Source organism: Lycium barbarum, chromosome 6 (genome assembly GCF_019175385.1).
Source record: "Lycium barbarum isolate Lr01 chromosome 6, ASM1917538v2, whole genome shotgun sequence".
Lineage (NCBI taxonomy): Eukaryota > Viridiplantae > Streptophyta > Magnoliopsida > Solanales > Solanaceae > Lycium > Lycium barbarum.
In genome coordinates, this window is record NC_083342.1 from 133,836,140 (window position 1) to 133,852,186 (window position 16,047).

Genomic DNA, 16,047 nt, shown 5'->3' on the forward strand with positions numbered 1-16,047 from the left:
TTAAGGAACTAAAAAACGCTATACACGCAGAAAAATTAAGGCGTTTCTACTTGAAATATAACACGGGTGGTGATTTTGCATCAACACACTTTCAAATGTTACTTCAGTATGTCAAAAACAAACTCACAACAAACTAACAGAAAATATATATTTTCACATGAGAAAATGTTCACCTCATTTTGCAAATGAAACAGAGGATCCAAAAAGGGGGAAAAAAGAAGGAAACACTCAACACCGATCCACTGCACAATGACTGGGAGTATTGCCAACACACATTACAAATATGTATCTCATTTGGATACTACAGTTGAAATCCGAGATCCACTTCTTGAAGCATCTTCATCTTAAAAGCAAAACTTCTTTTTCTGCAGAACAAGGCATTATGGATGCAAATTAGCAACAAAACACAAATTATGAAACCATGCGAATACACCAACTTAATAGCACAAAGAGGAAAGTGCACGCGCGTTTCTATTCAGAAATCTTGTTTTCTCATAGTAGTTTTTCTTGTAGGCAAGTAAAAGAAGTTACATATTATGGTAACAATTTCAATTCCAAATTAGGCTAGGTCCTACACTGATGATGTTCAAATACCAGGCAATAACAAGAACTCACTTGGAACTTGGCAGCTTCTTGACCATCGATGTAAGCGAGAAGTTCTTCTTGCCTCATCAAAGCCTCATGTAATGCCTGTTCAACCAGAAACAAGCATTAGAAGGAGGAGTTATCGACTCAAGACCAACGGAAAAAAAAGTTTGTAACATGGAAAAAAACTGTTACTTTTAACAATCCAATTACATTTAATAAAATCCTTATGCTGCCATTCACAACATACAATTTTATCTCCCACTGGCAAAAGCAAACCAGACCACCCCAAACCCTTTCTTCCCTCTCCTTATCTACTTACTATTCCTTTAGGCCTCGACAAACAGTTCAAAGCAAACGTTTATAAGAAACTAAATGCCACAACAAAATTGACCTCGACAAACAGTTCAAAGCACAAAGTTTATATACAACTAAATGCCACAACAAAATTTCAAATTGCAAACTACGTTAATTAAACCCATATGTTAGTCAGCAGATATGTAAACAGAATTGACAGTTGCACAATCATATAAACAGAAAAGATGCACATTAACATGCTCATAAACTGTTACCTTCTTGGTTGCAATTAACTCAGCTTCTAGGGCATCTACTCGGCACACAGCTGCATTTAGCAATTCCGCTTTCTCATAAGGCATCTCAGATGGCTTTTCTTGAAGTGTATTTACTTTGTCTTCAAGTTCACCCAATCTCTTGAGAACAACGGAGAGCAGTTGAGTTTCTGTAAAAGCTGGAGTAGGTGAAGGGGGTCGAAACTCCTCTTTAGGGCTAGCATCAAAAGTAAAGTCTTGAACAGGTTGGTCCTCAACAGTCGATGCACCTTGAAGTTTCTTGGTAACACGGCATGTAAGTGAGCGGAAAAGCATCAACACAGTCATGAAGAAGGCCATAAGAAGTCCAAATACTCGAGCATGAAGACCTTCTACATGCTTTTGGGAGTCTGCTGGTGGAAGCATCACTGGAAAAGGTAAATAGAGATGGAAATCATGTCAATAAAAATTGAAATGTTTATCCAGAAAATGTTGTAGTAGGCCGACAAGCGGCATCATAAGTTCAAGTTAACCATGGAATTGTACACCTAACAGTTTGCTTTTCTTTTTTCCTTGATTAGGTGCAAAATAAAAAGCAGTGCATTCTCTTCTCAATAATTCTAACCTTTGGGAATGGAGGGTCTTTGAATGGATGATTCCTTCTTCCATGCAGAATCAACAGCCTTGTCAACCATGGGAACATATTCATCATATCCTGCGAAGTTTGTGGTGTAGCCAGGCATTCCAATAGCCTTAGCCTGTTTGATGACGAGCAAAAAGTAGATATGACAATTGCAAATAAAATACTCAACTTCACATTCAAGAAAGGAACATGAATCTGATTAATCTACGTGACACAATTTTGAATCTCAGGCTCATCTCAAACATGAACGTCAAATAGACAACTGTGGTTTGATGTCCAGAACTTTTTTTTATAAGATGATGTCCAAAGAGATTCCTTTCAAGAAAAGGAAAGCCAACTCATGAAATTGAGGGAAAATGGAAAGTATACCTCTTCTCGGACAGGAGTAAGCCGAAGATGTGAATAACTCCTTACAGCTTTCGGGGAAGCAATATCTTCAGCTTCAGATCCAGATTCCGCAGTAGAGGTGTCACTACTACCTTTCACCTGCTAAAATAAAGAATATGAGCACCGATCTTCAAGGAAAGAAAGCATATGGAGTAAAAGGGCAGACTAAGCTCCCGCTATGCGCGGGGTCCGGGGAAGGGCCAGACCACAAGGGTCTATATGGAGTATTTCTTCATAATTTGGAATTACGGCAGAAATCCTACCGTTGGGTAGCGAGGCTTAGCATAAACTACTTTCCCTTCACTGTTTAGAACTTTAACAAGCTGCTTGGGACGCCGTGCTTCACCAATAATCTGCATCACAAAAACATATGGTTCCCCATTATTAGAAACATCTTGAAGACAAACTGGCTTCCTGAAGATGTGAGGACCACAGCATCATTAGAAAATAACATTACATGGGCTGCGAGGGCTTTTAGACTACCTTCAATATATCTGTATTTTGCCATGGTCCTTTATCTGAACGCATGCAACCTCCTTGATCTGCACATGTACAGGTACCGCCTATGAAATCTGGCAACTCACTGCATAAAAGATCAGCAGAAGAGCGTTAAAGCAACTCCCAGCAATATTACCAGACAAGAAAATATAGAAAAGTTCCTTGTCCAATGGATAAGAATTCAGTCCCTTTTACCTAGCATCAACTATTTCAAGCAACTTATTCAGATACTTGTTCCCAAGAACCTATAACAGACATCAAAACAAAAGTAATGTCAATGCAACCAATTTTTTTTAAAAAGAGACAACATCAGTTGAGAAGAGCATTGGCAGACATGTATCTTGGAGGCCGTTTTGGGGTCCAGAAAACTTTTAACAGTATTCCACAGGAGCCTAAACCCGGCTCCAGCATTGATTATGAACATCTGATGAAGCGTCTGCACGTGTCAAAAAAAAAAAAGTGTGAAATGTCCGCACATTTAAGCCACCCTCATAATATTTAGTCAGATAGGGGGCTAAAATCATACCTCTGGATAGTTATCACCGTCAATCTTCTGGAGCCGCAAAATGAGCTCCCTTGCACTCTTGCTAAAGTTTTTCAAACCCTGAGAAATCAATGATTGAAAAGAAAGATAAGTAAAACGTCTAATTTGGTCAAAACTGCTCTGCAAATCATCAATGTTAGAGAGGACAAAACTAACAAGAGGCGACTTACCACTCCCTGAACGTCCAAAATGGTGGTGCTACAATCGATCTGCCTTTTTGCAGCTATCGTACAAGCTGGAAACTTTATCAAAAAGGTTTTCTCGAATTCCTTTACGTGGTATTTTATATAACGGTCCATGGATGTGACTTGCATGAGTTTGTTAGGATCAACCTTCCCTAGTCTTTCAATGTATACTGGTCTTCCCTCCTTATCAATCCCATGATAACCTTGGGGATAATATTTTACAACTTCTGCCATCTCTGGGAATTCAAAATCCTGAATTTAAGTACAGAAAGCATTTCAGCCTAAGTGATTCTACAAACATACAATAAAAATAAAATAAAGAACACCGTTCAAGCCATACACGGTGAAGAATAATCTTACCTCCGTGATTGTATCAGCCCCGAAATCCTTCCTCCACTGAAGCATATCAGCCCACATGTGTTTCGCTTTCTCGATATCAAACTTCCTTGCTTTTAAGAACCTGCAACAAACACAGAACAATTGTTAATAAATTGGAATGTTGAAGAACTGGACAACATCAAGAAGAAACAACCAGAAAACTGTAGATCCAGATCCTCTTCACTCTCCATACACCTGCATGCATGCATGTATGTATGCATTTTCATTTTGACCAAGTGTAAATTTAAACATCTGTACTCACATTTGATCTATGTTTTGTTCCAATTCTGGCAGGCCTGTAAAAAAGGTTTTTAATAAAGTTGACAAACAAACCAATTTTCACAGAAGATCTATATGAATAAATTTTCCAAATGTCTCTAAACACTCAAATGTTTCACATTGAACTCAATGCAGCATAGATCTTATCACTTTGCACAGACATACAGGTAGATGTTACATGTACGAGGAAATTACCTCAACATCATATAGTAGTCATCATGTCTCTCAGGTAACAACTCATCCAAAAGTAATGCTTGCCTAAACTGATCGACAGCCTGTAGCTCCTCATTATCCCGGATATCCTCGATGGAAACTGAGCTCACTCGTCCATCGCTTTTTCTTCTACTACTTTTCTTCTTAAGAGAATGTTTGAATTTTGTTGATGCATTCAATGCTTTCTTTTTCAGGGAACCAATTCTCGTCCTCCTCTCATCCTCTGAATTCTCAAAATCAGATTTTCGCTCTCTTCTCTCATCACTAGTAGATGACCCCTCAAAGCCTGTCAAGCGGCAGAAAAAATTAGGAGCAGGAAAATCAATTCCAGCATATCGAAAAGGGTAAGCATAGTGGAGAAAACAAACTAGACCAAATTGCATAAGCCAATTATCCTGAATAGAGTGTCAGATGATTACTGTGAACATGACCGTATCGTTGGGCAGTCATCACTGGAGAAGATGCAACAAGATGAAAGCTACTTTTCCCAGATAAGAAAACTCAAACAACCAGACAGGACATAGTCAAGAAAAACCATTAATCATATTTGTTCAACCTTAGGATTTCGAAAATTAATCACAACTTTGTCTCAATCCCCAATTAGTTGGAGTGGACTATGTGAATAATATATTTCCCTCCTTAGGACTAAGAAAATTAACCACAACTTTGTCTGAATCAAATCTAGTTGAAGTCGACTATGTGAATCATTTATATTTATTCTGCTCTATATTGGGACAAATTTCATTCTAATACTATAGATTTTCTCAAGAAAACACACCAATCCAACAAAAAATATTTTTTCCATCCTTGTGATATAAAAAGAATAACAAGAACAACCACTAAGCCTCTATTCTGAACTAATTGGGGTCAACTATATAAATCCTCTATATCAATTCAGCACAATTCTGACCTATCTCATCCAATACAGTCAACAAAAATCATCAAATTGAAAAATTCAAACAAGTTCAAAAAAAAAAAAAAAAAAAAAACCGTAATTTCTAGCAAGAGAAATATCTCTATACACTAAAATTGACCAGTAATAAAATTGATAGTAATAAAAAGGGAAAGAAAATAAACTGACATGGCCTAGCAAAGCGATCTAATGGACCCGACATAGCAAATCAAGAATCTCAAGACTTGCAGATCGGCAAATCAAGAATAGCTCCACAATATCCCTGTAAAATAAAATCCTCTAAAAGTTCAGAGATAAAAACTGCGACAACACTCTAAAACTACAGAAGGATTAATTAATTAATTAATTAATACTGAATTTGTGCTGAAACTACCTTTTCCAAGTGTGTAGGTTCAAAGAACGGCAATAAATGCATAACCAAGATAACAAAAATCTACAAAGAAAATTTAAGTGTAACGGAAAATAGGGAATTAATGAAGTTTAGAGGAAGGGTATTTTGGGATTAAAAGAAGATATTATCACCGGATTAAGCGACGGCGATATAGAGGAGTAAAAGATATTGGGTTAATTTTGTGAGCTGTATATTTGTGACTTGTGAGGAATAAGAATTGTCTGGGACCCAAATATATGCCACGTGGCATAGGCAAAAAGAGCGTGTTTGCGTAGGAATTTTATTATTATTAAGGGGAATAAAAATAAAGCAAAGTGCCGACAGTGGCGTTGGAGTGAAATATGCCAAATAGATTGATTGAGTAATGATGTTGTCACTCTTTATTGTAATGTAAATTGTTGCCGCATGCCTTCAATAAATAAATCCTTTTTTTTTTTTTTTTTTGCTTTCCCTATAGTGGTAGTGGCGTAGTGCTATATTTATATTTTCTTGTCTTTCGATTTTTGATACCCGTTGTTGTTTCCTTTATTTCGATTGATGTATTACTTTGTGGTAGTTACTGATTTTTTATTTTTTCAGATTGCTTTATAATGCTTTTATAGTATTTTATTGTGACTTTTATACTTCTTTGAATTGCTTTTTCCTGTACTGAAGATTTATCGAAAATTGCGTCTTTACATTTCAAAATAGGAATAAGGTCTGTGTATACTCTACTCTCTCCTAGACCCACTTTATGGAATTTTGCTGGGTATGTTGTTGTTGTACCATCAAGTATTTTGATTCTTTTTAGTAATCAACAATTTGGTACCCAATACTCAAAAGCTTGAGTAATACAAATATGCATCGCATCGCATATGACTCATTAAAAGGGAAGTGTTGCTATTTGAAATTTCTTCATTCGGATTAATATTGATGAATGATCATATTCATTGTATTGTATCAGTGTAACGTGTCAACTTAAAATTTTAGGTTAACCACTAAATAAAAACAGGTTGTTAATATGGTGAAAGGTCAAAATCGTGCTGTAACAGCAATAAACAACCCAATCAGATTTCTAATTCTTGATTTTGACTTTAAGAAATTGTGCTTAAAGTTTTCTCTAAAAAAGAACTCAACGGTGACGGTGCTCGCTTGGAAGCCCAATTAATTTGAGTTCACGATGAAAAATAAAACATTCTATTAAAATAACGTCATTTTCAAAACTAGAAGTTGAAAATAAAAAAATTACCTCTCACCTCAAATAAATTTTTAATTAAAAATAAAAGGGTACTTCTTACTTCACGTTTTACATTTAGCTATATGACAAACCCGGCATCATAAAGCTTATTTGTCTAGGTGACCCCGCCGGATATTTTGATTTTTTCCTTTACGTAAGATCCAACTGGCTGAGTTTCGGGATACTACAATGAGTCTTTTTCTTTTCATTTCCTTGTGAAGCAAAAGGTTAAAGATACCTACATATCATAGAATTAAATTTATGGCCCTACAAATTTTGTCACGTCATTATCAAGTTGAGTAGGAGCCTGTTTGGATGAGCTTATGTTATAAGTTGGGGTAGTCTAACTTATTTTTTTTTGCTTATAAGTTATTTTCAGCTTATAAGCTGCTTTAGATAAGTTAAATTAAATGGGCTCAATTATTTTTTTGAATTTATTTTAAGCACAAAATGACTTTAAGCTGGCGAGTCAAACACTTAAAAAAGCTGAAAATAACTTATAAGCAACTTATAAGTCAATCCAAACGGGCTCTAGAACTTCTGCAAAGTGTACTTTAATGTCAAACAGATGGAAGAGGTCAGAGGGCTTACTACAACTTTAATTTCTTGAAATATTGACTTTATTCTAACGGTAAAGGAATTATAGCCTTACACTCTAGTGAAAAGTCATTATTGTGGCAGGTATATAATACGTTTTTTTTTTAAAAAAAATAATCAAATGTATTTATGTACTATTTATTTAAATTAAATAATTTTCCTTTCTGTTTTATATATTTGGATCTAATCAGACCTCCATTGTTGGAAAAGAACTTTAAATTTATCCATCTCACTTATGCTGGAGGTTTGAATAAACTAAGGGGTCGTTTGGTTTAAGGTATAAGCTAGGTTATCCCAGCACTAATTTTTATACCATGTTTGGTATAAGGTATAAATTAGTGTTGGGATAAATTTATACCTTGGACCAAACATGGTATAAAAATTAGTGCTGAAATAACCCAACTTATACCTTCTTAACCCACTTATACTGAGATTATTTTATATCATCTTTTAGATGGTATAAAATAATCCCAATAGATGAGATAAATTAGTCCCGGAATTATAATCCCGGGACTCCAACTTAATCCCGGGACTAATAAAGTTGGAACCAATCAAAACTATTAGTACTATGTACTAACGAAAATGATCAAAATAAATTATCCTTATGTTTTGGGTCTAATTCGACTCAATGTGACCAAAAGAAGAAGAAGAAATGTTATATCTAATTCACCTCCAAGATAGAGTACCAAATTAGGCCTTAATCAACTTATAGCTTGTGCGACCAAATTTTTGGGAAATTAAAATTATACTATATCTTTTTAAAGAAGTACTACTTATTTTAAAAGATCGGAGTTGAGGAATCTTTGCTAAGCTTATGGGAAACAAAATATTAAGTGTGTTTGAATAGTAACATAAGCTACTTTTTTCAGCTTAACTATCGGAATCATGAGCAAGCATAAATTACTATTGTAGTTAAAAATAGTTTTCAATTAATTAGTAAAACACATTTTATTCTCCAAAAGCACTTATACAAATATTATTTAAAAACAAATTTCAGTTAATGGTTGACTTGTGGATGAATCATCAATTTGAAATAAAGTGCTAGAGTGTAAGAAACAAATAAAGCAATAAGAATATTGTACTGTCAAATGAAAAGACACATATGCTGTCTCCGTTAATGCAGGCGCTAATATGTTTTCTTGTCTGTTCTCCCTTATGAAAATAGTGTTTTAAACACTGTCTATAAGGATTTTTCTTCAGTTGTATTTGATGCATTGAATTCATCTTTTGGGAAATGCTTTTAATTGAAAAAAAAAGTTTTTGAAAAATATTTTCTGTTTGATTGGTAGCATATTAGCAAATTGGAGAGTATTTTAAAATAGAAAATTAAGTGATAAAGATTAATACTAGTGTCAAAGTGCTCTAATCGGATTAAACAATACAAAGTCAAAGGTTAACATAATTATAAGTAAAATAATTTCAGCCAATAGGGTAAAGAAAAATAAATTGTTCGTACCATTAGACATATCCTAGATTATCAATAATTGCAAGGTAGTACATGTAGTTTAATTCCACCAAACACATGTTCTGACCAGACTCCTCATAAAGAGAGGGCTGCTATAAAATCCTACCAAATCCAACAATCAAGCAATAAATACAAAAATTGATATGGTCCGTGCTGAAGGTGAAAGACTCATGTTAATTATAGTTTATTTTTACTAAGCATAATATATGTGTTCCGGGTTAAACTTTTAAATTTTTCGTCTTAATTCATACATTTTTTTTACCTTTTATAATAATAATAATAATAATAATAATAATAATAATAATGAATATGTCACATTCCCAAATAAGTTAGAATCGGCGTATGAGTCTTCACTTCTCCGTTTAAGTTTGACTCATGTTCGGTTCTTCATCATACTAAATAAATGTAAAAGTAAAATAAATTAATAATATATATTATTATTGTTATTGTTATTATCCCCAACTAGCAATTATTACCTTGTTGGATCTGTTTATTCTATTATGCTCTGTTTTAGTTAAGTCTTTTAAATTTAAGCCTACATACAGTATTATGTTTTAAAACTATATACAAATTACAAAATTTTATAATTAAGAATAGATGCGAAATGGTAAAAGATAAATTGATTTCTCTATCATATAAAATGGACCAAATGGAGTATAAAGTACAAAATTGGAGCATTAAAAAAAATTGAAGGATTAATATTCTCTTAACACCACTATCAGTATACTGTATTGGAATGCAATTGCGTCCCAAAGATAAGATCATAACTGATAAGTATTCCTTTGTAATCCCTCCGTCTAAAATAATTGAGGTTTTAAACTTGAGCACATGGATTAAAAAATTCACTTATTTCTAAAAATTAAGAGGTGTATTGATTAAACTATACTTAATTAATTGGCTTTGAAACTATAACAAGCATTAAATTTGCTCATTGAACTAAGAATGTGTCAAGGGTAAATTTGAAAAAAAAAAAAAAAAATAAGGTCTTTTTGCACACTATTTTAGCCACAATGGCCCAAATGGGGTTAATTCATATGACTATTTAGGTCAAATTTATTAATTTCTGCTTACTTAATGTCATTTCTATCTTTTCTTCTCAAAGTTTATCTTAATTTGAAATTGTACAATAGAGGTTATGGTGATTTTTACATAAGTATAGCCAAATTTGAGTCAAATTGGTGTGGCAATTTAGCAACTCTAAAAAAAAAATACCTTCTTGCTAGACTAAAACCTCAATTATTTTAGATCAACTTTTAGAGACTAAATTCTCAATTATTTTGAACCGGAATGAGTATAGTATATATTAAAGTAAAAGGTTCATTTGACTAGAATAAACCAAAAGGTTAATTTGACTAGAATAAACCAATAAAATAATCAGAGAGTTTTAAAAGAAGGAATCAAAATCAATCGTAGTATAAAATAACAAAAATTGACTTTCCTCGTTAGACAAGAAGAATAAAAGAGATATTCTTCTCCTCAAAAGTATGCGACACTTTTGACTTAGAATGAAAATGGCAATATTTCTCGAATTGTTCGCTGGCATATTCTATGAAGACTGGGATGAGAAGATGATTAAAATGATCATTTATGTTTAAAATGGTCTCTTAGATGTATTCTTTAAGAGTTTTGATCCTTTAAGTTTGTTGAATATGAGCACTTTTGATTATTAATGAATATTTAACAAACTTTATTTATTAGATTTAGCGGAAACATTTCAAAAAGAAATAGTTAAAAATAAACTCACATTGGAGGTGAAGTTTTTCTAGTCTAGGCTATTTTTTAGCCCATATATGAAGTCTAATGAGGCTTTTTGTGATTTTGATTCTAGTTTTCTTAATCTATTTAATTTTCTCGCGCAGCTTTTGAGCTTGGTGGGACTTTCCTGGGTTTTTAATTCCTTACAATACCTATTAAATCTGACACTAAAATTTGTTAAATGTTTGACAAAGATAAAAATGTTATATATTTTTGATAAATTTAAACAACCAAAATGTCTTTGAAGTTTGAAATATATTTAAATGGCCACTTTGAATTTACCCCGAATATTGGGGACCGTCTTATCATTTTCTCAGACTAGGAACTACGAAGGATACAAGAGAAAATTCAACGCCGGCGTTGGGCACAATGTACGTTCAATTTAAAGAAATGAAATATCCATAATTTAGTTGCAATAAATGCAAAGTCCTATGTTTTTTTTTTTTTTTTAAATCCATAGAATAAAATAGCTTTATCACCTATTGCCAACTGGCACTTATCTGTAGAACAAAACAATAGTACCCAGTCTTTTTGACCATGCTATCACTTTAATGTACTTTATTGGCATGTGCTCATCATTAATTATTTAGAACGGTGGAAAAGAAAAAAACTGAAAAGTGAGGGAAGTTATGATACTTTGTTTAAATTTGAACTTACACCTATTCTAATTGACGCTGGTCATATTCTTTCATGAATAACAAAATGCAAAAGAGATTCATGTTCTTTCGATATATGTAATATTTAGTGGAATGCTATGACATAATTAATTGAATTAAATGATATTTCCTGCAGTTCCATATAATAGTTATTTTTATTTTGGGCACATTCTTAAAAAATATACACACTCCTAAAAAGTGGAATGCGTTTTTATTGACTTACACTTAATTTAATAGTGCCTATTTAATATAATTTCTTGGTTACATAAAAATTCACTTATAACAAGGATAAATTTAGAAGAAAACAACCAAAAAAATTGCATGGATTGCCCTTCTTCATACGGACCGGTCTTTAATATTTGCCCCTCAATTCGTTGGTCTTTAATTTTTGCCCCTACTTCTCATTTAATGAAATTTATGAGCTAAAGTACCCTTTTCATACCAGAGATTATGGGTTCGATCCCTAGCAGAGTAAATAATAATAATAATTTCATATGAACTTATAAACCTATGCCTATTCGGACAAAGTTATATAGAATCTATGCCTTATCCGGCAAACGTCCGTGAAAGGGCATAGGTTTTTATGAACCTATGCCTATTCGGGCAAAGTTACATAGAACTTATGGCTTGTCCGACAAAGATTCGTGGAAATGAAGTTCTGTCTTAATTTCGCAACTATGCCTATAGGCATAGGTTCTATGTAGTTTCACAGAAACCTTAGCCGTGTCCGGCATAGTTTCTATGTAACTACATAACGAATAGGCATGGTTTCATATGAACTTATGCCTTGTGAATTTATTTTATTTTTTGACTGAGCGAGGGTTCGAACCCAGAACCTCGGGGCATTTTCGGCCACCTTTTTAAGCAAATGGCAAAAATTAAAGCCAGCGCCTTTGAAGGGAAATCGTGCAAATTAATACCTTCTTGATTATGTGAAACACCACTTATTAATAAAAAAAGGTAAAAAGACCACTTAATATGAACTTAAGGGAGTATAGCTTTTTCTTGAATCTACACGTGCTTTATTTATTTAATTATATTCTCAACACGCCTTTTATGTATGTGCGTGATTTTTTTTATTTTTTTTTTATAATGGTCAAGCACGTGAAAAATTCTTTTGATAATAGGTGACGGTCAAATTAGATTCCAAGACCTATGGTGACTTGATATCATGTTGAAGTGTGTGATCATCCATCTTATTTACTTTATTTTGTTCTCAAGTGAATACTGCTCTTGTCAAAACTTAACAAATAACTTAATTAGTTAAACATAAATTAGGAAAAATGCAATTAATACCTTCTTGATTGTATTAAACATCACTTAATTTGATCATAATAAAAATGTAAAAACGTCACTTAATATGGGACTGGAGGGAATATAGCTTTTTCTTGATTCCAGCGGTGCTTAATTAAATTTGAGAATTTTATACTAAATAACGATCCAATACAGTCCGAAATAAAATATAAAGAGTTTTATTTAGAAAAAAGTTTAGTCAGTATGTAGTGTACTATCACTTATTATTTATTGAGTATACACCAATGATGGTTACACATTTTTACGGCTAGGCTAGTGAAATTCATTTTTGCCGGCTAGTTGAACAAGTTAAGATTTCGTTAAACTTTTCTTAATTTTCTAATTACTTCCAATGTTATAATTTATGTCGTATCCTTCGAATCTCAAGAGTCAAATGAGCTTTTATTGAACAAATTTTCTTTAACTTGGGCTTCGCTGAAAGGAGTTGGGCTTTGCTAAAAGGAGTTTGACTCTCAGATCATTATTATTTCGGGTCATGTGAAGTTTTGTCCCTATCTTGTGTTTGGTCTTTAATATTTGGCCTGATGACAAATAACTTTTTCGCGAGACATAAATTTATATTTTCGCATCATAATATCACACAAGTCATGCCCCACATGACTTTTTTCCTTAAAAAACTTATTTCTCCCTAGGCATAAGTTTGATTGCTAAGGGGAAAAAATACCAACCTATTTGAAGGACAAAAGTTTAAAACCAATCCATTTGAAAGGCATATACAGTTGGGAAAAAGACACGGTGTGTCCACCGGCAAAAAAAAAAAAAAGAGCCCAAAAGGCCCAACTTAAGCAAATGACCCGAAATGGCCATTAAATCCAAACGGAAAAAGGGTCAAATTTATCCTCCAAGTATGGTTTATAAATTAAATTTGTCCTCCGTTACAGTTAGGGGTCAAATTTGCCCCTCCCGTTAACATACTTGTTAAAATTGTCTTATTATGGATGGAAGTATGACTAGGACTCCTTATCAATCCACATAGACGCCACGTGTATAAATAAATTTGTTTTTCTTTTAAATCTTAGTGTAAAAATCATATCGCTTCAATTTTGTCATGTATTTTCTTTTTTTATGAAAAAAAAAAATACAGTACCTAATCTTTTTTCCATCAAACCATCACTTCCCCTTTTCTTCTCCGCCATCGTCATCGCCGTCCACCCACCGCCCTCCACCGTCGCCGCTTAATTTGCTAAAAGTAACCCTTTACTTTCCAAAATTTTTACCCAAACTCATTAACCGGCGATCACAGTGAAACTTGAAATTCATGACTACGACAAAATATAAGCAAAACATATATTCCAGAAGCAACATCACTTGGAACAGAAGCATGGAAGACCCCTTTATTAGCATGCAAATCAACTTCAACAGTGGGAATCCCTTTACTATCCAACATTTGCCTTGTTTTTATGAACCTATGCCTATTCGGGCAAAGTTACATAGAACTTATGGCTTGTCCGACAAAGATTCGTGGAAATGAAGTTCTGTCTTAATTTCGCAACTATGCCTATAGGCATAGGTTCTATGTAGTTTCACAGAAACCTTAGTTGTGTCCGGCATAGTTTCTATGTAACTACATAACGAATAGGCATGGTTTCATATGAACTTATGCCTTGTGAATTTATTTTATTTTTTGACTGAGCGAGGGTTCGAACCCAGAACCTCGGGGCATTTTCGGTCACCTTTTTAAGCAAATGGCAAAAATTAAAGCCAGCGCCTTTGAAGGGAAATCGTGCAAATTAATACCTTCTTGATTATGTGAAACACCACTTATTAATAAAAAAAAGGTAAAAAGACCACTTAATATGAACTTAAGGGAGGATAGCTTTTTCTTGAATCTACAGGTGCTTAATTAAATCAGAAATTTTATACTATGCAACAGTTTAATAAAGTCCACAACGAAGTATACATAACAACAACATACCTAGTGAAAAGTCCACAACAAACTATCAATAGCTTTATTTCTTAAAAAATTTAACCAGTATGTAGTGAATAATCCGTAATCACTATATGATTTGTGTATAGATACTTGCTATACATTGAGCATACACAAATGATAGCTACAAATTGTTAAGGCTAGTCTGGTGAAACTCGTTTTAGCCGGCTGGTTGAAATAATAAGATTCCTAAACTTCTCCTAATTCCCTGTTTACGCTCTTTTTTTCCATTTATGTGGACATCGTTCAAATTTCTTGAGTCTGGACAAAATTTCTTTATCTTGGGCTTTGCTAAAAAAATTGCGTCTGGGATCATTATTATCTCCAACAGGCAACAGGCCCATTTAAAAGCAGAACTGGGTTACTCAAAAGTAACTTCTTCTTACTACGTTATAGATCACAAAGTTGTATACACCTTTTGGATTTCTTATGATAGTATTGTATTCGACGATCGTCTAGATGTTATATGAAAAATAATATTTTTGATGAATGTCCCGTTCTCTTTAGATGATCACGAGCTAAAGTGGAAAGATGTTGAGCCTTGGAAAATAGGGAAGCGTTTATTTCTAAAATATTGGAATTTGCTAGGAGCATGAAGGATCGTGCATCTTCGATTTCTAATGAGGAGGGGTACATGGATTAGGATATTAGAAAAACTACTCGTCTACCCGAAACGTAAATTATGGAGATGTATAACAATATGAACGAAAAGTATAGTTATAGTCATGGGAAAAGACTCAAAAAGAGCTAGAATCAAGGATTACGAAATTTGAAGCTCTACAGAAAAAAGTCAGAATAAAGAAAATGAGATTTGAAGCAAGTACATTTGAGAGCTCTAATTTATCGGATATGTGTTCAATTTGTTGGGAAGAATTTTCGACAAGTTCAATTGTTTCTTGCATTCATCGTTGTTCCCACATCTACCATGAAGTTTGCATTTTGTGATGGCTTTTAACAAATCGCTCTTGTCCCTATTGCCGGTCCAAATTGGGAAAGAAATTGTCTAGCCTTAGGTTAAGTACTTAAGTTAGTGATGGAAATTTTTTGTTGTCCTAACTCCTAAATAGAAAATTTTACTATTGTATCAACTATATTGAATGCCGATTGAATACTACTCTCGTCATGTATGCTTGCTACTAAAGATGTAGAATATTTAGCTAATATAACTCTAATTAAATCGTCATTTAAAGATAAAACAGTAAAGATCTTTTTAAATTTGTGTGATTGCTAACACCAAAAGTAGGACACTATTGCAATTGATAGAAACAAATATAAGTACTAGAAGTTCTGGTCAAAGAGAGCTTTGACAAAGTTAAGGTTAAAGCAAAATAAAAAAAGAACCAGGCGGAATTTGGGGTTTTTTTTTTTTTTTTTTAAAGTATTATTCTAGAAGAAAATTTCTTAAATACAATTTTGTTAGGATTCGGAAAAGAAACCGCGGGAACATTAAAAAATTTAGGAGAAAAAAAAAAAAAGCACAAATATTGAATCAGAAAAGAAAAAAAAAATTCCAATTCCATTTAGGATTCAAAATCCAGTCCCTATTGGACTAT

General features: G+C 33.3%; 1 protein-coding gene across 6 annotated transcripts; it reads right to left on the minus strand.

Annotated features, from left to right (window-relative positions):
* Positions 1-73: 73 nt before the first annotated feature.
* Positions 74-5,777, minus strand: LOC132599190 (phosphatidylinositol/phosphatidylcholine transfer protein SFH8). Of its 6 annotated transcripts, none has more exons than XM_060312453.1 (15): positions 5,547-5,777; positions 5,342-5,452; positions 4,243-4,546; positions 3,751-3,850; positions 3,376-3,642; positions 3,188-3,265; positions 2,996-3,097; positions 2,857-2,906; positions 2,647-2,746; positions 2,427-2,516; positions 2,146-2,265; positions 1,759-1,891; positions 1,158-1,561; positions 612-690; positions 74-365 (listed from the first exon to the last, which is right to left on the minus strand). In XM_060312453.1, the coding sequence occupies exons 2-15, from the start codon at positions 5,373-5,375 to the stop codon at positions 340-342; spliced, it is 1,887 nt and encodes a 628-aa protein (XP_060168436.1). In that variant the 5' UTR covers positions 5,376-5,452; positions 5,547-5,777; the 3' UTR covers positions 74-339. The 6 variants fall into 6 exon arrangements, with proteins under 6 accessions (XP_060168436.1, XP_060168435.1, XP_060168438.1 ...); XM_060312452.1 differs by having other exon boundaries at positions 5,342-5,435; positions 5,547-5,776; XM_060312455.1 differs by having other exon boundaries at positions 616-690; positions 5,342-5,435; positions 5,547-5,774.
* Between the last annotated feature and the right edge of the window lie 10,270 nt (positions 5,778-16,047).

Excerpts from the sequence above, each read along its gene's own strand:
- LOC132599190 (XM_060312453.1), bottom strand. The coding sequence starts at position 5,375 with ATGTCGGGTCCATTAGATCGCTTTGCTAGGCCAT. Across the intron at positions 2,747-2,856 it reads CTTGAAATAGTTGATGCTAG|TGAGTTGCCAGATTTCATAG; the intron begins GTAAAAGGGACT and ends TCTTTTATGCAG. Across the intron at positions 2,517-2,646 it reads AAAATACAGATATATTGAAG|ATTATTGGTGAAGCACGGCG; the intron begins GTAGTCTAAAAG and ends TTTGTGATGCAG.